Source organism: Ceratotherium simum, chromosome 31, assembly GCF_057802395.1.
Source record: "Ceratotherium simum simum isolate JZ-2026a chromosome 31, ASM5780239v1, whole genome shotgun sequence".
In the NCBI taxonomy this organism is placed as follows: domain Eukaryota; kingdom Metazoa; phylum Chordata; class Mammalia; order Perissodactyla; family Rhinocerotidae; genus Ceratotherium; species Ceratotherium simum.
The window spans coordinates 11,870,881-11,891,948 of NC_141930.1; the positions used below are offsets into that span (position 1 = coordinate 11,870,881).

Sequence of the window (21,068 nt, forward strand, 5' to 3'; positions counted from 1 at the left end):
AAATGTTGGGTCAGCCAATTCAGCCGTGCTGTATTTTTAGTAGGATGGTTTTCCATTCTCTCAGAGTTAATAAAACCATAAGATAACTAGAGGAAGAGTACGGCCTGTGAGGTTGACCAGGTCAAAGATAAGAGCGTATTCGCTGTCATAAGATATGAGTCATAAATTTTGAAACTTCCATATTCTTTTTCTCCTAAAACACTAGCAAAAATGGAAAGTAAATTTATTTAGTTAAGGTGATTTTAAGACTGCAATCTTATGATCTCTTACGAAACAATGTCCTCGGGACCGTTGACAGACGTTAATAAAGTTGCAGCAAGTAGGGGGTCTCTCCCAAGAAGACTGAGGTTTGAATATCAGTATTTAGGAAAGATGAAGAAACCTTAAGAATTATATAAAAGGCTTCTAAGAGAGAGCTAGATCTGCTTGTTTCAGAAAGGAAAGAAAGAATAATATGTATCCCCAAATTCCTTTTTGAAAACTGCATTTTTAACTATAAAGAAGAGTGAGAGGGGGTGTATTAACCTATATATTTGTCATATAAAGAATAAGTCAGGTGTCAAAGTTGCATTTCAAAACTTGAGGTAAAATTATCTTCTGTTAACCAAAAAGAATGAAAACATGGCCAGTAGCCCATAAATTATTTAGGTTAATGCTCTACCCTGCTCTGCTGGAAAGATAAGATATTTAAACCATCAGAATTTTTTTCTGCAATTATTCTTTTATTAAAGAGATTCACCAATTTCTATGTCAAAATCTACTATCTACTCCAAACTTACTGTTAACTATCAGCTTCATTAATTTGGAAGAGAAAATACTGGATTTTTGCTTTTCAGTGAGTAGTCTTTAAGTTGGAGTGAATCATTAATATTTTATTTTAAAATCATACTTACCGGTAGCTTAGTCTCTCTCTCTTTTTTTTTTTACAGAAATCGTCATTAATTTTCAGCCTAAACTGACTCATATGGAAATGCATATGTGGAGATAAAAAATTAAAATGTAAGCTATGCTTTTATGAATTTCATTTACATGATCAATCTTTAGAAAAATGCTAAAAGACATTATGAACATTTGTAATCTTCTTATTGCTATCCTTTTTGACATAAAACCATATTTATCTATGTTTTCATCTAACTAAGCTTGATATTATGCTATCACTGTAAATAAGAGAAATATATCTATTTTGAAACCTAAAAGTTATCTCCTAATCTATTTAGGAAAAATTATTGCAGTATTCTATGAACAGTGGAAGATATAATTTCACTATTTTTGAAAATAATTTTATTTCACAAATTGTAAAACTCTTAAAGGAAATATGAGTTTATGATTTGCTTGTACTTTTGTAAGAAAAAAGCTGGGGTTCAAGTAGAAATGGATGAAAATGATTGAAAAAGTATGTAATTAATCCCATAAACTATCAAATATGCCATTAGAAATTAGTCATTTGGAAACAAGAAAGTATTTCTCCTTTAATTTTGTGAACTTAATTTTTTGCCTTCTTTTTTGAGACTAGCAACTTCAACGAAACTAATGGAATTTTCGTCTCTTTAAAATATTGAGTGACAAAGAAAAACTAGCTATGTTCAAGATAGCTTTGATATATCTTACATTTCTGTAGTGTAGTGATTTGATTTAATTCTTTTATAGCTTGCGAAATAGTTGTGAAAAATATCTCTTTGTCTATGAGAGGCATAAGCATGCGGCAAAACTGATAAGCATAGTCTTGTAGCAGCAGTTCCCTGCCAATGTTTCAATGTGCTCAACATATTTGTTTCTAAATTAACCATATTTAGAATGTAGGATAATATAAGCAGATTATTTAATATGTTCAAAATGAAATGAGTGCACACTAAACTAGAATATCTAGTCTATTGTTTCTGCCCTTAACAGAATATAAGCTCTGTGAGAGGGGGATTATTTTGTCTACCACATTCACTTCTGAAACCTCAGACCCCAGAACAGTGTTTGGAAAGTAGCAGTGCTCCATAAATATTTGTTAAATAAGTAAAGGAATGCATGAAAAGCCAATGTTCAGTTAATGTTTATGAAATAAAGATATTCAATTGGTAAAAGAATAAAAAAAGTGTTTAAAATACATTTATAATTTCAACCTATTAATAAATTTTGCCATTTACCTTTTTTAATTTTTTGAGGAAGATTAGCCCTGAGCTAACATCTGTTGCCAATCCTCCTCTTTTTTGCTGAGGAAGATTGGCCCTGGGCTAACATCCGTGCCCATCTTCCTCTACTTTATTATTATTTTTTTCCTTGTGAGGAAGATCAGCCCAGTGCTAACATCTGTCAAACCTCCTGTTTTCTGCTGAGGAAGACTAGCCCTGGGCTAACATCCGTGCCCATCTTCCTCCACTTTATATGAGACGCCGCCACAGCATGGCATGCCAAGCAGTGCGTCGGTGCGCGCCCGGGATCCGAGCCAGCAAAGCCCAGGCCACCGCAGCGGAGTGCGTGCACTTAAACGCTTGCAGCACCGGGCTGGCCCCTGTCTTCCTCTACTTTATATGGGACCCGCCACAACATAGTTTGACAAGTGGTGCATAGGTCTGCGCTCGGGATCCAAACCTGCGAACCCCAGGCCGCCGAAGCAGAGCACGAACTTAACCGCTGTGCCAGGGGGCTGTTATCTTTTGAACAGGATGTTGGAATGTTATTTAGACAATAACTTTGTTGCCAGGGATAACACAGTAGTTGAGAGAACGGTGTCTGGAATCAGATAATCACCAAAGATTGGCTCTACTGCCTACCAGCTGGGTGTCAGTGTTCTGGGGTAAATTCTTAAACTTAATGAACTGTAGATTCTTCATTGAGAAAAATTAGAAGTCGTGTGAAAAGGTTATTGTGATTAAATGAGAATGTATGTGTATAAAACTTTTCATCAATGATGTTGTCATCATTATATTATATATTATTACCTTCTTTTTTCATTCCTGCTCTGAAACACTTTCTCAATCGACAATATCTACATTGATTCCTTTTGTCTTTGTCAACAACACATTGCCGACTGAACCTACAATATCAAACAAAGATATATTAGTTTACAGAAAATTTTATTGATCAAAAAAAGCAAATAGACAAATACACTTTAGATAAATGTGGTCCAATTTGGATCAATGTATAAGAACAATTAAGTATTACTTTTCCAGTCTCATGATCAGCATGTACATGGAAACACAAGCCTCACCTCTGATGCAGTCTCTATAATAAAATAAAACTGAATGATATATCACTTTTGGCCACTATATATGATCATTTCCATCATGAGTCATGAAAACCAAACCTAGTTTAAAAATCTTTGGCATATAAATTCTAATTGCTTATTGCCAAATGATTTTGGTGTGATGGAGAATATCTCAGAACATCATTCCCCTCCTCTTCCATGCTTTTCCCTATTTAAATCTTCTTCTATTAATTTTACCTCACATCCAATGGAAGTTTACTCTAAATGCCAGATTACATATCAAGAGACAGTTGAGAACAGCATTGAGAGTACAGTCTGCACAATTTATTACCACTTCACACCCACCAGGATGGCTATAATCAGAAAAAACAGACAATAACAAGTGTCGATGAGGATGTGGAGAAACTGGAACCCTCATTCATTGCTGCTTGTAATACAAAATGGTGCAGGTTGGAAGAAACTTTGGCAGTTTTTGAAAAACAAGAGTTACTGTATGACTCAGCAATTCCACTCTAAGGTATATACCCAAGAGAAATGAAAATAGATATTCACACAAACACTTGTACACAAATGTCCATAGCAACATTATTCATAATAGCCAAAAAGGGGGGACAACCCAAATGCCCGACAGCTGATAAACAGAGAGACAAAATTTGGTATACCCACACAATGGAATATTGTTGATTGGCAATAAACAGGAATGAAGTACTGATACACGCTACAACATGGATGAACCTTGAAAACACTATTCTAAATGAAAGAAGTCAGACACAGAAGGACACATAATGTATAATTTTATTTATATCGAATGTGCAGAAGAGGCAAGTCTATAGCAACAGAAAGTAGATCTGTAGTTGCCTCACATTGGTTGGGAGGGAGGTGGGGGGAATGAGGAGTGATGACCAAAGGGTACGGGGTTTCTTGATAGCGTGAAGAAAATGTTCTAAATCGATTGTAGTGATGGTTGCACAACTCTGTGAATATACCGGAAAGCTGAATTATACACTTAAAAAAAAGAGTACAGTCTCTGGAATTAGACCTGAGCCTAATTCCCAGGTCCACCAATCACTCTCTATAGAACTTGGGGATGTTATTTAATATGTACGGCCTGTACATGTACAACGTTTACTATTTAACAGTATGTTAAATAACATTCCCAAGTTAATTTACAATTGTAAAATAGGGAGGACTTGCTGTAAAAGGTTGTTATGTGAGTGTACTTTAAAGACTTTGGAGCAAATATTAATCATATAGTAAAGAATAATATTTCTTCAAAATTCTGGCAAAAAATTACCCACATGTATTGATATATCTCTGGTTATTTATAGTTGATTATTAATGATGAGAATAAAAGAATATATTTTGTGATCTATAAAATAAGATATTTCTTCTAAAAAATATGGGTGGCCGCTTAAAATTAAATAACTATAAAGCCTACTATAAATGAGTTTAGCTAGAAGAGAGAGAAGTGAGAAGAAAAGCATTATTCTTTTGGGAATGCACAGCTGAGGAGACTCAGGAGAGGGGACCAGATTACCAATAAACACAACAGGAAAACACATCCAATTAAAATCCAAGTAATACAAAAAACATATTATTAAGCACCTACTGTGTACAAGATCCTGGTGTAGGGATTAAACAGAGGAATGTTACCTGTCTCCTTCATTCAAGTAAACTACAATCTAAGAGAGTACACAAACAAGTTTACGAATAGCCATAATAAAAAAAACAGTGTGAGAGGTATTGAAACAGCAATTTAAAGTGCATTGGGAGGGAAAGTATCAAATTTAGTGTGATGGAGCATTAGAATGAAAATGAAATTTGTAAATCTAAGGAGATGGATAAATTTAAGACCAGCAAAACCTGAGCTTAAAAAACCTTTATGCCCCTAAACTTGCATCAATATAATCTATTCCAAATGGAAAATCATAGTATTTACTTAATATCAAAATATATAAAGAAGGCTAAGTTGGCAGCAGTATTCATGATGCGAAGATGGGAGGAGTAAAAGCGTACATGTTGTTGGAATATTCTTTAAATTTAAAAAAGTTGCTATGGGAACACTCCTTTCCTGCTTTTCCCATACAGGAACGATGGAAATCTTCAAGGCCCTTTTTGCTGACATTATCTGATTCTTAAAAGTTGTTGTTGGATTTAGTTGTGTGTTCGCCATTTTTCATATGTATGTATTTCACCTTTAACAGAACACACGACTCAAAAAAGTATTGTTTACATGTTATTTTGTATTTTTTTAGTTATTAATCTTTTAGAAGCACTCAACATTTGATGTAATCATACAGAAAATGCTTTTGATGAAGGAAATCTACTCTATCTACTTTTTACCTCTAGAGTTTTAACGTACATATATAAAAGCAAGACCCTTACTTTTTTTTTGTTTACCAAGAAGGTTTTAAAGTGGATGATTTACATTTTTTTAACCTACTTTAAGCTCTCCTAGAAAAATTACTAGAGAACTCTAGTCAGGTATTTGGAGAGTTATATATTAACTTTTTCCACACTCCTAGAAATCAAATGGCGTCATATTGTGAGAGAGTTAACTTCTTCCCAAACGTCCAATGTGTTCCTAAAACACCATAACAATCCTACCTATGCCTTTCAGAGACAGAGCAAACATAGATATTTTTCTGTTACACTCAGTCATTTTTTAACAGCCTATATTTAACATAGGTGGAATCTGCATTCAAGAACTGTCATTCCGAACACTCAAGGTGAACAATCTAACCCTACATTGTGCTATCATGTTGACTAGATATTATTAAAAATAACCAGCCTACTAGAAATGTCTGACACACAGAATATATATAAGTTTTAGACAAAACATTAAATTCAATGTCAAAACTGTGGCATGAGAAATACATTTAAAATTTTAGGACTGAAAATTTAATTTCATCCATTAACATCAACAAGCTACCAAAATCATCTGCACTTTTATAATTTTGTTTTAACTCGGGATGTGAAAGAAAATCATTGTGCACAAAAATACACACATTGTGAAACCATCTAAATACAGATGTAGATATGTCCATTGGTATATGAACATGTGGTAAAACAATAAAGAAATCCAAGGAAAAGACAAACACCACATTTCAGACGTAGTTACCTCTGGGAGAGAGGGGAGAAAGAGTAAGTGACAGGGCAGGTGTCCACTAGAGGCTTCAACTATATATACTGGTCTAAGATGGGTGGTAAGTATCTGGATTTTTTTATATACATTTTATGAGTCTCAAATGTTTCATAACAAAGAATCACCTGTGTGAATGCACGCTACATACACACCTACACAGCCTCACTCTAATGTAGCTTATACATTTTGTGCTTGGAATTTCAGAAATATGAAAGCTTTGAATTTTATTCCCTTGCTTCTTACATGCCATTTGGAAACACCTCTAAAGATAACTTTCCTAAAAGGAGCATTGGAAGTACCTGCAGGAATAAACGTGACTCTTGCGTATGCTGCGTCTGAAGAAGCCCTTGCACCCGTCACAACTTGATGCCCCATAGTGTTTTCCTGTCGCTCTGTCCCCACATATAGCACATAGACAGTTGACACCGTTGTCTGTGGTATTCATACTTGTCGTCTCTGGGGCAGAACTATCTGTTAAAGAAAAAGGAAGAGTGGAGTTCAAACTAATGCTGAGCATTTCTTGTTTAAATTGCCCTACTAATTATTCATAGGCTGGAAACAGTCCCTTCTTTGGCTTCTTGGAGGCCCCACACCAGTGCCCTCCTTTTAACCAATGGCTGTTTCTGCCAGTATCCATTCCAATCTCCCCTCTCATATTTTTGATGATTAAATTTTGGGATACCTTAGTGCTCTGTCCCCAACTACACCCTTCCCCTAGGGAAGCTCATCCAGTCCCATGACATTAAATACCATCTGTATGATGAAATATCTCCAAAGTTTATCTCTAACCCTGATGTCTCCCATGGGTATCAGTCTGAAATGCCCAAATACCTATTTAACAATTTCACCTTAAGTTTAATAGGAATTGCGAATTAATGTATCAAAATAGAACTCTGATTTTTTCCCTACAACTTGTTGTTCCTTCAGTCTTCCCTGTGGCAGTCAATGGTACCATCCAGTGCCTAAGGCCAATAACCTGGGAGTCTTCATTGAATTCTCTCCATCGCTCAAATCTAATCCAATAGTAAAGTCCATATTGAAAATACATATGGAATCCATAACTCTTCATCAATTGATAATCTTTCCCCTGGATTATTACAATAGCCTCCTAAATTTCTCTACTTCCACCCTTTCTCCCCTACTGTTTATCACCCCAAAGCTCCCAAGGTGCTCCTGGTATAAGAAATTCACATCATATCAGCCTTCTGCATGCAACTCTTAGATACAGATGCATCTTACTATGGCCTGTAAAGCCTCCCTCCCACCTCTCTGAGCCCTTTATCTGGCACTACTTTTCTTCTTGTTCACCATTCTCCAGCAAGGTCGCCTTTTTTTTTCCCTTGAAGTCTGTTCCCATCTCAGAGCCTTTACACTTGCTGTTCCTTCTGCCTGGAAGGAAAGTTATTCCTCAAGAATTTCTTCTAGTTGGTTACCTGATTTTTGCTCAACGCTCACATTTTCTGTGAAATATTCTCTGAACATACAACTAAAAGAATCACATACCATCTAACCTTCAAATAGAACCTAGAAGCCCACTTATTTTTTTTAAGTAACTACTTCATTGTCTAAAATTATATTATGCATTGGTTTACTCATTTATTACCCATCTTTGCTCATAGAATATAAACTTCATGATGTCAGAGAATTTATCTGTCTTACTCACGCCTCTGCTTCCAGCCCTTAGAATAGTATCTGGCATAAAGTGGACATCTAATATACAGTTTTGAAAGCAGAGACTTAAAAACTCCACATAGATATTTTTACTTAAATATTTCTTAAATGAGTTAATATTGTTGACTACATCTTTAAAAATCTGGATGTACTCAAAGTATATTGAATATATAAAGTAATAAATTAAAAATTTAATTTTCATAAGATTGTATAATAATATAAATATAATAACAATTCATTATGATATCTCCAATATAACAAAAGGTAAAATTAAAGGTTGTTATGTCCCAATTACATTCTGTGACAACACATATATTCTACTTACTAATACTTCTGAGTAGACAGATATTATCATATATAATTTCCTAAAGTTAAAAAAAAACCCTTAATGAGAATATGCTTAAGGTTAATCATGTGACATTACAGAATTTAAAGCTAGGAATTTTTCTTTTGATAATATAAACAAAATAGATATTAGAAATATGGCAGTTAGAACTGTTAAGAATTGATTGTATTCTGGGAGCTTATATGGAAATATGAAAAAAATTCCACTCTTTCTTCCAGTATAACACCACACTTACATATTGTTAACAATATTCTTACAAGAAAACAAGTTAGACAACACTTCGGAAAGTCAATTGCTTTAGTAAATATTTATGGTAAATCTGTCCCTACTATTTAGCAATCTATAGTCTTTTAAAAAAATCATGATTCTATCGAGATAAATACTCTATTAAATATCTCTCATCAAATCTAAACATAAGGAATCAAAATAGTGACTTCCTAAGATTTGCACTACAGGGTCATCTTAACTCTCTTTGTGCTTAAATTTCAGAGTTCTTCTTCTGACAATTTTTAAAAAATCTTCCCACTAATAAGCTATTGTTTATTGTAAATATAACAATATTTAGTAGCATAGTAGAACCTTAAGATATCCTTAGTACAGACACATTCTCAATCTTGAACTAGACACACACACACTTTTTCCAAAGTATACATAATTACTAGATTTTAGGAGTTCTAACAATTATAACTGATCTTAGACAAGATTTTTACTTGGAAAAAAATCTAAATTCAAAGTCAATAGTCAACTGTATTATATAAAGACATGAACTCTAACAATTTCATGTCTTATTTAAAGTTAAAATGTTACAGTAGATAAATACCAAGAGTTTTGTGAGGCTAAACATTAGCTTGTCAAGTGAAGTTATAATATAAACCTTTATTTTTTTTCATATTTGTGTTCAATGCAAAAGCTTGATAGTAATTTTAAATGCAGTTTCTCATGAGCAGCAATGGAGAACCGGAATAATGAAAGGAGGCAGCCCGTAAAACTCTCCACGGTTCTACGGAAACTTTGTTCCATATGTCATTTTAAATATTGCATAGAAAATATATTTTACATCCAATCACCCAATATCACTTATTACTGTGATTTACAGTAAATAAAATAACTGCTGAAACTACTCTTTTTGCCTAACCGGCCCATGACAGAATTCTGAGGTTACTTTATTACGCATAACTAGGCTTTTTCTATCTCAGACATAAAATAGGCATAGCATTATTAACTTAAATTTTGTGATGAAGTGCAAAAGCTCAGATTTGTGGCCGTAAAAAGCCAGCCCTGAATTCTCCAGCATTAAAACACGGAGCCACCACCTGGGAAGCTCACCTTTACTTCTCTTATTACACACACTTTGCTTGATTTCTACACGCAGCTGAGAACTCACCATTTGAATTATATAGAATCTGCATAGTTTCAAACTCCAAAGTTGTATAAGTTGGGTCCAAAACTTCGCTGTAATTGGCCATATCCATGTCCAGTATCGGTTCCGACACCCTCATCATTGATTTAGAAACACACATACAAGAGCACCACAGGCCCAGACTGTGGGATGGCTGCTTGGCTTTCAATCTGTGAGTGACAATCCAAAGTTAACTGTAACTGAGTGACTTATGTGCTGCAGTGGGAGGAGCTGTAAAACTGTAAACTCCTTCAGCAGGCCATATTCTGCTTGTTTCTTTCTCTTTTATAGCATGCGAAAGCAATTCCTTGTGATAATCTTGGAATGCTTCATGGAATCACCTTATCTGAAGTGCTTAGTGGACTAACGTGATTTCCTAAAGTGACTTCCAGTAGACTATAAATGATATCATTAAGAGGAGTAAAAACAGAAAAGAGAATCTTTCAGGTTTTACGCTGTAATTATAATTTATCCCATGTAAGAGGCTGAAATCGCATACCACGTGTTCTAAAAGATGGGACTTGATTATAAATTTGATAAGTCAAGACTATAAGTTACCATTTAACCTTTAACATAAGCACTTAAAAATTTCAAATTTTCTTACTCATACAATAAAGCTAACTTTGTTTATGTTGGGGTAAAACAAATTCGTAATTTGAAATGACAGAGATTTATGATATATTCCAGTAGTAGCCTGGGCATAACCCTAATCTGACCTTTAACATAGTTTCTTTAACTATCAACTTAGGAGTCTGTGTTCCTTGCATGTTGGTAAATTTCCCAAGGGCAGAACCAGGATAGTCACTAGCATATTGTAGGCATGCAATAAGTAATGGTTACATGAATAAGGCTTCCTTTCTTTTGACTTCTGATGTCTGTTACATTCTAGGCATTAAACTGAAATAAAATTATCCCTAACATGTGTGGATCTACACATTCCCATCATCAACCTTGTAATCTCTAACATCTATATAGCACGCTGTATTTTTTATGTGTACATATGACAAGGGACATTGAGAGCTTGGGGAACATTTAGAAGATAGTATTGAATGATTATCTTTTACTTCTGAGAGTATGTTTATTGATTTTATGTTCCAAGAAAGAATTCCAGTCACATTTACATTATAAAGTTACAATTTCATTTTCCACATTTGTTAAAGATTACTGCAAAGTAATATTTCTTATTTAATTTCTTAATACCATAAACCTTATGAACATTGTATATTAGAAATATCATATTTTTCATCCAAGAAGGCTGGTCCCTTAAAATAAACTCTAAACCATGTGAAGAATTGTGAAGAAAATAGCAGAGAGTCGTTTTAGCAGCCTGATTCATTAAATCAAATAGTGATCTTTGGCATAGTCCTGTTGCATTCATACTCTGTAGCACTCTTAATTGTGAGGATAATATTTGGAGATAAATTTGAGGGATTGATTTTCTTTTTTTTTTTTTTTGTGAGGAGATCAGCCCTGTGCTAACATCCGCCAATCCTCCTCTTTTTTTGCCGAGGAAGACGGCCCTGGGCTAACATCCGTGCCCATCCTCCTCCACTTTATATGGGACGCCGCCACAGCATGGCTTGCCAAAGCAGTGCGTCAGTGCGCACCCGGGATCCGAACCAGCGAACCCCGGGCCACCGCAGCGGAGCGCGCGCACCCAACCGCTTGCGCCACCGGGCCGGCCCCGGGATTGATTTTCTTTAGTGAAGACTAACTGTAGTTATTCAGATTTTGGAGAAGTGGACAGCAAGCAAATCCTGCGATTTTCATTTGCATGAAGTCGTTTCTTATTTGTGGTAAAATAACACAGATGTGTTTCCCGCGTGAACCAAAGGAGTGAACTGTGCATAGCCCACAGTCTTTCTCATCTACGTAGTAACTAGCCAATGCTGAGAGATTCACAGATGGGAGTGTCCCAACAGAAGGAAAAGAAAAAGGTAGAGAACTGTTCATTTATAGGACTGCAAACACTAAAAGAAATGTGGATATAGCTCAGGAGAACAACGCTGTCATAGTTTTACTGTTCTACCTCATCCTGTGCCCATGGGCGGCATCCCTATCGGATCAGGGCACTCCACTCCAAAGTGGAAGAGGCTACAGATACATCTCAGCACAGATCCTCAAGTAGCCACTAGCAATTAATCAGAGCTGGCTTTCAAGATGAAACCTGCTTCCCATCCATGTTATTGTCAATTATTTTCTTCATTTTACAGAGTAAAATCATGAGAATTTCCAGAAGATATAGCAGACCCAAATAGCACGCATATCTCCTCAAGTGGGCTTTGTGTTTCTAAAGATAGTCAGATGTGGCAACACCCACGGAATCCAGCCAGCCTCAGTCTAGTAAAGGGAAGGTTCTCTTTAGACTTTCTTTTTCTAAAAGAAATTACAAAGTACAGTAAAGTCCTCTTTTCTTAAATTCTAGGATACGTAATTTACTGAACTGGTTAAGCAAATAAAATAATTAAACAAGAATCATAAAAATGGTATATCCATGCAAATAGTGTTTTTGAGTTACATATGTATAACTGCTACTGTTTTTTGGATAACCAAGACCTTTTGTTTGAGAAAGAATCACTTATTTGGGATTCTGTATTAATTTTTTTTTTATAAATTCCATTCATGGCCTTTGATTTCTAGTATTTGTTTTTAAATGGAGAAAAAAGTTAAAGCTATCTGTAAAGCAACCTGAATGCAGAAGACTTCTACAATATTATACTTTTTCATAATATTTTATATATTTTGATCAACTTGCTTTTATCTGCTTCAAAAGTATTTCCCTTCATTTTTAAAGGGAAGAAAATCTCTTTTAACCTTCATGTTTCATCAGATTATACAATATTTAACTAAATTATAAAATGAAATAATAAGAACAAATGGCATTAACATGCTAAGGAACAAATAAAAGTGACCCTTGATAACTACATAAAGTAGATGAGATGGTCAGGGGACACTGCAGCACTATTCACAATAGCCAAGATGGAAATAATACAAATGTCCATTAACAGGAATGGATAAAGAAAATATGGTATACAATGGAATATTATTCAGCCTTAAAAAAGAATGGACTACTGATACCTACTACAACATGGATGAACCTTAAAAATATTATCCTAAGTAAAATAAGCCAGTCACAGAAAGACAAATACTGCATGATTCCACTAATACGAGAACTCTAATGTAGTCAAACTCATAGATTCAAAGAGAGGAATGGTGGTTGCTGGGGACTGGGGGAGGGAGAGATGGGGAGTTACTAATCAAAGGGTGTAAAATTTCAGTTAAGCAAGATGAATAAGCTATGGAGATCTACTGGACAACATTGTACCAGCCAACAAGACTGTATTGTACACTCAAAAATCTGTTAAAAGAGTAAATCTCATGTTAGATGTTCTTTCAAAAATAAAGTAAAATAGAAAGATTAATGGAAAAGAAATGAACTACATCATGGAAAAATGATCAACCTTATTAGTAATTAGAGAAATGGAAAATAAAACAACTAAAACTGTTTAAAAAAAAAAAACAAAAACGGTGCCTACCACTTAAGGAAGTTAGCCTACCCTGGAAACTGATTAGTATGTTCCACAAAGGAGGCTGAGAACCTGAGTTAATGCAGGTAGTTGGCTAAGTGGAGATCGGTTAGAGTTTCTCTTCTATTGATTTTAACATGAGATAACTTGTATTTATAAATTAATTTATATTCCTCCTTATGACCAATCCCTGCTCTCTACTTCTGAAATTAATTAGGCTGAATTCAGAATATTTTTATTTGCTTAAAGAGGAGTAGGGGAGGACAATGAAGAAGATAAGAGAGAAAAGATAGAAGGAGAAAAAGAAGAAAATGTCACAGAGAAACCATTTTAGTCATGATTACTTTTGGATTTTTAATTATGCATCATAATCAAAGCAAGCATCACACTCTTTAGTATTCCTTCCGTTTCCCATTCAACAGTGATTGTGGAATTTTCAAAATTTAGTAAATTTGATTTTTGGAAGCACGTCCATGGCACAACTGAACAAAATTAAATTATAAAATTTAATTGTATAAACCTTAGATACATCAAACAGTTATGGTATTTATTCATATATTTTCACATTAAAATTCAGTTATTTTCAGGAAAGGGAGCTTTTCATTACTGTTTCATCAAGTACTTCTCATGAGTAAATTCATTAAGCTACATTAGATTAAAAGCCTAAGTAGTTATAAAAAAACTATATTAATTTTATGCCTAGATGATATAGAAACTATTATCCTTAAATAAATGGGATTTATGTTAGTAAACCCTACATCAACATAAATTTATGAGTACTTTTAAGATTACTTCAAAAGGTTTTATTGAGAAAAACATCAAATATTCATGCTAATTCCTAAGAGAATAATTTACAATAAGTAGCATAAATTTTCTAAAGGAGAAATATATAAAGTTAACTATATTCAAAAATATAAATATTTATGATAATCTATGATCTACTGAAAATCTCTCTTAACAAAGGTCACTTTGCAATATTTGTTCTGAGAGCAGAGCAATGGTACTATTCTTTAGCGGATCTCCTGGTTTGTAGGCTAAGATGTACCTTCTTAGTTCTAGTCAGGTCAGAAAAAAAGACGCTATTACTTGCAGATAAAAGATTGATTTTAAATAGCATAACTAATATTCTTGAAAGTATTTCTTTCATAGCAATGTTCTCTAAACTGGCATGTGAAATATGATATTTAAATTTCTTTAGGGCAACATAACAAGAGATGAAAACAACATCGTGTTTAAAGACAACAACTCAATTCACTATTGACTAGTCAAGATAATTGCAGAAACATTTCTATCTTATCTGAAGGACAATTAAGCCTGTTAAATTGTTCTATACTTCATATTTGATTCAATCATGCCTTCATAGCATGATTCAAAATAAAAAACAAGCTAATAAAAATCAAGATTATTTTCAAAAGAGAATTTTCATGAAAATAGTTTGGAATGTTAATACCAATATTAAAACATTTTATTTTAAAGTTATAGTTAATAAAATTTGTTCTATAAACTTACTCTTTTCAGATTATTTTTCATTACCAATGGCATTTTAATCTTCAAAGCAAATTACTATCACTGACATGCAAAGTTTGAAACTAGCTGTAATGATGGGATTCTATCTTCAAAGAGCTTCATAAGTCCTTTCTTAAAGCCCAGATTATACATAATTTTTAGATAAACAAAAACAATTTTTCAGTGTCTTTTTTTCCCTTCTTGGATCTAGCTAATGATCATGCAATGACCAGCACACCTACAGGAATCGATACGTCGTTTAAACCAAAGTCATTCCCAACATTAAAAAATTATTATTATTATTTTCGAAATATACTCTTATTCTAGAAATGCTGAAAAATTTTTAAATTTAAACTGAACTTAGATGATTTAGTTTTGTAATTCCTCTTAAATAATTATAATTATTTTATAGCTCATTGCTCAGTTCATGTTGTTTTTCAGTTTATGACAATAGTCCAAGGAAACAATTTTAAATCCTTATTTTAGATCCTTCTTTTATCTGATCAATGCAAACAACTCACATCACTACTAAGAAATGCCATTTGATTGTAAAATCTAAATAAATGGACAGACATACACAGTACCTTGTGCAATAGCTGGATTAGTTTAGAAAGATGTTACTATCTGTAAAATTTATGATTTACCTCAATTATTCATATTTTTTTCTATTTGCTCATTAAAACATCTGATTATTTAAAACTAGTTGTGCAAATAAATGTGAAACCCAAAACTAAAGCAGAGTGGAAACTACCATAATTAAATCAGTTACTGCTAAGATAGCTGAGACCTTAATGTAACCAAGAAAATACTTGGAGTAAAAGTTTAGAGGTGATATGAGAAATCTGCATATATTAAACCTACCTTCAAGGTCAGTTGCCTTGTGATTCAAAACAGACTCTCCTTTTCAGAAGATAAGGAGCTGATTAGTACTGAATTATTAACTGGAATATAGATTATACTGGTTAGGAAAATAAGGAGTCTGGATATAAGGAGCATGTTAGGATTCGACAGTCACTGTTTCTGCACCTCCTTTTTACAGTGGATATTATCATTGTTGCCACTGCAAACTCAGCAAAGCTAGTCAGAATATTTAAGATTGCAGTGGCACTCTGATACCAAAGTTGCTGCATTATGCAAAATGAAGGGAAGGAAGTTATCAGTTTGTGCCAGTACCTATTTCAAATATGTTCTGAAGAGGTATAATGTTTAATAAAAATAGCAGCAGTTTTACTATACTGAAAGCACAGACTTGAACATTTTGAACAAATGTATTATAATGACCATAAACTTTAGCCTCTGGGAGGCTACATACATACATACATACATACATACATACATACATATGCATACATACATACATACACACATACATTCATACATACATATGCATACATACATACATACACACATACATTCATGCGTACACATGAGTTACTCTTTCTTCGTTTAAAAAATGTAGTAATAGATCATATACACAGTCATACAGTCAAGAATTGCTCAACATTCCTCCTTAAAGGTTTTTTATACACATAGAACAACATATTAATGTGCTATTTGATTTAGATAAAACTAAGTAATATTTGCATCTCCATCAAATAAAGGTAGGTATATGGTTGACTCAAATGAAATGTTAAATATTTCACCTCCTTTTAGATCAATTTCTTTTTGAAAAGGAAAGATTAGTTTCCTTTGGAATAAAAATATAGAACAAAATTAAAATATTAATAGCAAACAAATATTAGTTTAATTTGAACTAAACATCATAGGTAAGGTCGTGGCTTTTGGCAATGTGCTAAGTTTCAAAATCAAAGTAACACAAGCTCTCATCGCTCTCAAGTAAGTACTTGGGAATTGCTGAATGCCTCACTTATACATTAGACCAGAGAGTCACAAATTCTCCTGCACATTAGAACCATCTGGGAAACTTTTAAAGACTCCAAGTCTCAAAATGCATCAGATACCAATTGAATTATAATGTCTGGAGGTAGAAGTCAGGTATGGGTATTTAAAAAAAATCTTTTGCATGATTCCAATGTGCACCAAAGTCTGGAAACCACTGCTTTAAGCTGTAAGTTCTATGAAGGTGAAGACCTTATATTCTCTATTCATTAATATGTCTTTAGGGCCTAGACTGGTGTCTGCCACATGGTAAACACTCCAAAAATACTTACTGAATGTGTGAATAAGATACATATGCAAATAATTAACTTTGACAGAGTAGAGCATTTATATTGGGCACATAAGTACATTTTGTACGTCAAGCACTTTTCTAGTCACTGAGTATTTCTACATGAACAAATAAATAAAATCTCTCATGGGACTTATAATCAAGTAACAATAATAATGATTTACATCTTTATAAAGAGATGGATAATTGAATCATTGTCTTTCCACTGGAACCACAAAGCTGGATTGAGAAATACCGTTAGTGTCTTACACATTCAGACCTTGAAACAACAAACTTACTGGTTTGCAGGTAGATAGAAAGAGGTGTAAATCCTCCTACTCTCTGATTCCTCAATGCTTGTCTTAATTTACATAGTTGTTTATTCATAGCTATTTCAATGGGAAATTGCTGCAAACAGTGAATTAGCAAATATTGACCCATTGCTCTTAGGGTAAATACCAGGTTAAGTTCCTATGAGCTTCTGGTCACAACACTTTCACCAGCCAGTCGATTTGTAACCTTGTTTTCTGTGGATTTTTGTTTAAAGACTACTTATTGAATATGTACATTGTTGATTCATTAACACTGAACCAACGGCCAACAGCAATACCACTCATGCCTGAATGAAGCACATCTAACACACATATTTTCTCTGTAAAGTGCATCATAGCCTTCCTGCAATTAGGAATGCTAGACAGCACTTCAGTATTACACGTGGGGGTGATTTTAAACAGCAAAATCACCACCAAAAAGCCCAGAAATGAGGAAAACGTGGCACTAAATCTGTTGTGAGAAGGATACTTGTTTACAGTATAAGAACTGAAACAAGAAGGCAGAATGTTGCCTTGCTTGACCTCAAGTGGGAATATGCTCACTGAGCCACTCAAACTTTTCACCACTCGGCAGATGCACCAAAGACTTGCAAAAATGCCTCCAGTACTGATTTTGAGGTTAGAAAGAAATTTTAGCAAGTGGGCAAATTCGCGAACACAGAATCTGCAAATCATGAGGATCCACTGGGTATACATACAGTATATGCATTATTACTGTGGTTTTCAATATGCAAAAAAAGGAAAACTATTCATTGGCTATATAACATATTAATTATATTTTGAAGCAAAGAAAATTTTTTGAGAATTACAAAGTCCTTTGTTGTCTTTCAAATATATACACATTTTTTGAATTCCTGTTTTAATTTAAGGCACTACCAACATTTAGAAAAGCTAGGTGAATATATTTTTGTGATTAGTGTTTGAGTTTTAAATGTAAAAATTGTATATTAACAAATCTCTTCCCTTTGAGGTTTGTCCATTTTTATTGAACCAACTTCTAAATGTTTACAAGTCGTTTTATTTGATACAGGAAACCAAACAATAACTTTTCAGTTGCAGGCTCCTAAACGTAAAAACTCTGTATCTAAATCTTTAATTAAAAAAAGAAAGAAAGGAAAAAAAACTTCAGCCAGTAATTTCACTGTGATGTTGGGTTATGACAGAAAATGAAATGTTTGTTCAGGCAAACACCGTTACACTCACATTAATCAGGGCAATTTAGTTTTTCAATGATAAATATGCATTATGATTGCAGATATCATGTTAACTGTTTTCCCTTTAGTGATGGTAAAAAGGAAAACGAGAGAAAAGACAAGACAAGACAAGACAAGACAAGAAAAAAGAAAAGAAAAGAAAAGAAAAGAAAAAAGGAAAGAAAAGGAAAGGAAAAGAACAACTTAAGGTTAGGAATATTGACCTCTGGAAAAGTTTGAGTAAGCCATGAGTATGTAGAATTTAAATAAATGCAATATGTTTTTGTATCAAAATGCTAGGAGCAAAAAAAATTATGTTTTGCTTAAGTGTTAAGAGCATATCAGAATAATTTTTCTGGTTTTACTACTATATTTTAAATGAAAATGAGTAAAAATTAATACCAAGTAGAAAAAAACTATATAGTAAAACTGCAGAGTAGCTGATTTATTTTTCATAGAGCTGAAGCTTATACGATTTTGAGAGGAATGAATTACTAGAAACACATTGCCGAGACAACCATTTTACTCAGACAGGCTGATCTTGTAATTTCTTGAGTCTTTGCTCCTCCCTGAGGAAGATGAGGTTGGGCATGTAATTACAGAATGTTTTGAATTGTTGAGCAAAGTTTCCTTTTACTGTGTCTCCCAAATTCACAGCAATTCCTTCTAGAGTTATATTCTGGCCTAGTTATTCACATTCCTTATGTACCTAGTATAATACTGTGCACATAATATGTATACCATAAATTTTTATTTAATAAATACATTAATAGAAAGTCAACCCATGTGAAATGTGTGTCCACCATAGGTCTTTAAAAGGTGCTTATCTCTGGGTGTTCAAATTCTAATCTGTAGATACACGGAAGTGTAATAATTGTGAAACTTTATCAAGCTATACACTTATGATATGTGCACTTTTCTGTATCTATATGATGCTTCAATAAAGAGTCTAGGAAATTAATCTGCTATTAGATTGTATCTTAAGGAAGTATCACTATTTCTAGCAGTTTAAAGTAGCCCCTGCAAAGTGTTTTCTGTTCAATGTTTTCATTATACGGCACACGTCAGTACACTACGAATATTCTTAGAGAAGTGAAAATTATTGATATTTCAATGAAAAATATAGATGAGCAAATACAGGGAATTATTTTTTCTGGTCAGTTACAATCAATGTAAGTGTTAATGAAATGTCTTGGTAACATTTTAACTAAACTTAATACTCTCTTCAGTTTTATGGACTTTGGGGAAGTTTTAAAAAATTCACTGAATCTCTTTACCCTAAAACATGTTCAATAGTTCACTAGTTACATCTTCAATGCTTATATATTACTATTGCACATGCCAGCTTCCCCCTACGTTCAACATACTCAAAGAAGATTCACATAGATACTTCTCCACTATTTTCCTTAATTGTTCATCCAAAATATTGGAACAATTAGTTTATTATATATGTAGCAGGGGGATCAATGTTTTTTGTTTGTATAATTGAGGAAAGAAGAAAATGAAACAAATGATTAAAATTTCTTCTGCAAGAGGAAACCATTGCAGCAATGGGACTCGCGGGCTACTTAGAGAGCCTATCAGATAATGATAGAGATATAATGTTCAAATTCCTTGATTCTAGAAGGCTGAATTAGCATCTAGGAACAGCATGATGGAGAAAAAATGCATCATTCTGTGGATTTCAGGTTATTATTCTTTTGCGTCATTTATAGACAGCTGGGATTCAAAAGAGGTCTTTCTGGTTCCAAAGGCTTTGCTTCTTCTTTTATGCCATCTGTTTTGTGGTATGCTTCAATTCACTTTGTCTAGCTATTTAAAGACAAGTAATCAAACTCCAGGGAGAGTATTTCCATTATATAGGCATGGCATAATTCCAGCTTTATATTAACTTAAATGAAATATCATCACTTTACCAAAATTTAGGTGGCATATTAGTAAAATCATCAAACTGTAGCAGTGGTCCTCAATGAGGGGTGATTGTTCCCTCCAGGGGACATTCAAAAATGTCTGGAGACATTTTGGGTTGTGACAACTGAGAGGGGTGATACTGGTATCCAGCGGGTAGAGGCCAGGGACATTGTAAGTATCTTACAAAGACAGAGCGATCACTCAGAGCAAAGAATGATCTTGGTCAAATGCCAATAATGCTGAGATTGAGACTCTGACCTACAGTATAGTAGACCCAGGTCATGCGTCCTCATTTAAAATTCTATGTATTTTAACTGAGAATCAATAGTGACAGTGTGTTCCAGCATTCTGAAAATTACAAGGATCAATTGTGATAACATGCTTGAGCCTTTTGGAAATTATAAAGAATGTTTAATCATTATTTATTTATTTAAAAGTTATTATCATTATAAAATAAATGTTCAGGGCCGGCCCCGTGGCTTAGCGGTTAAGTGCGTGTGCTCCCCTACTGGCGGCCTGGGTTCGGATCCCGGGCGCGCACCAACGCACCGCTTCTCCGGCCATGCTGAGGCTGCGTCCCACATACAGCAACTAGAAGAATGTGCAACTATGACATACAACTATCTACTGGGGTTTTGGGGAAAAAAAAGGAGGAGGATTGGCAATAGATGTTAG

General features: G+C 33.9%; 1 protein-coding gene across 4 annotated transcripts in view; it reads right to left on the reverse strand.

Moving 5' to 3' along the window:
- The window catches only part of HNF4G (hepatocyte nuclear factor 4 gamma), a 119,688-nt gene that overhangs the window by 15,717 nt on the left and 82,903 nt on the right, over positions 1–21,068 (reverse strand). For 2 of the 4 annotated variants that reach the window (XM_087420413.1, XM_087420414.1), the window contains 2 exons: positions 6,641–6,812; positions 2,931–3,025 (listed from right to left, as the gene is read on the reverse strand). In XM_087420413.1, coding sequence (XP_087276539.1) covers positions 2,931–3,025; positions 6,641–6,786 — 241 coding nt within the window. In that variant the 5' untranslated portion in view covers positions 6,787–6,812. Of the gene's footprint in view, positions 1–2,930; positions 3,026–6,640; positions 6,813–9,742; positions 9,909–21,068 lie in introns of those variants that run through there. The other 2 variants (XM_087420412.1, XM_004427127.3) reach the window with 2 other exon arrangements.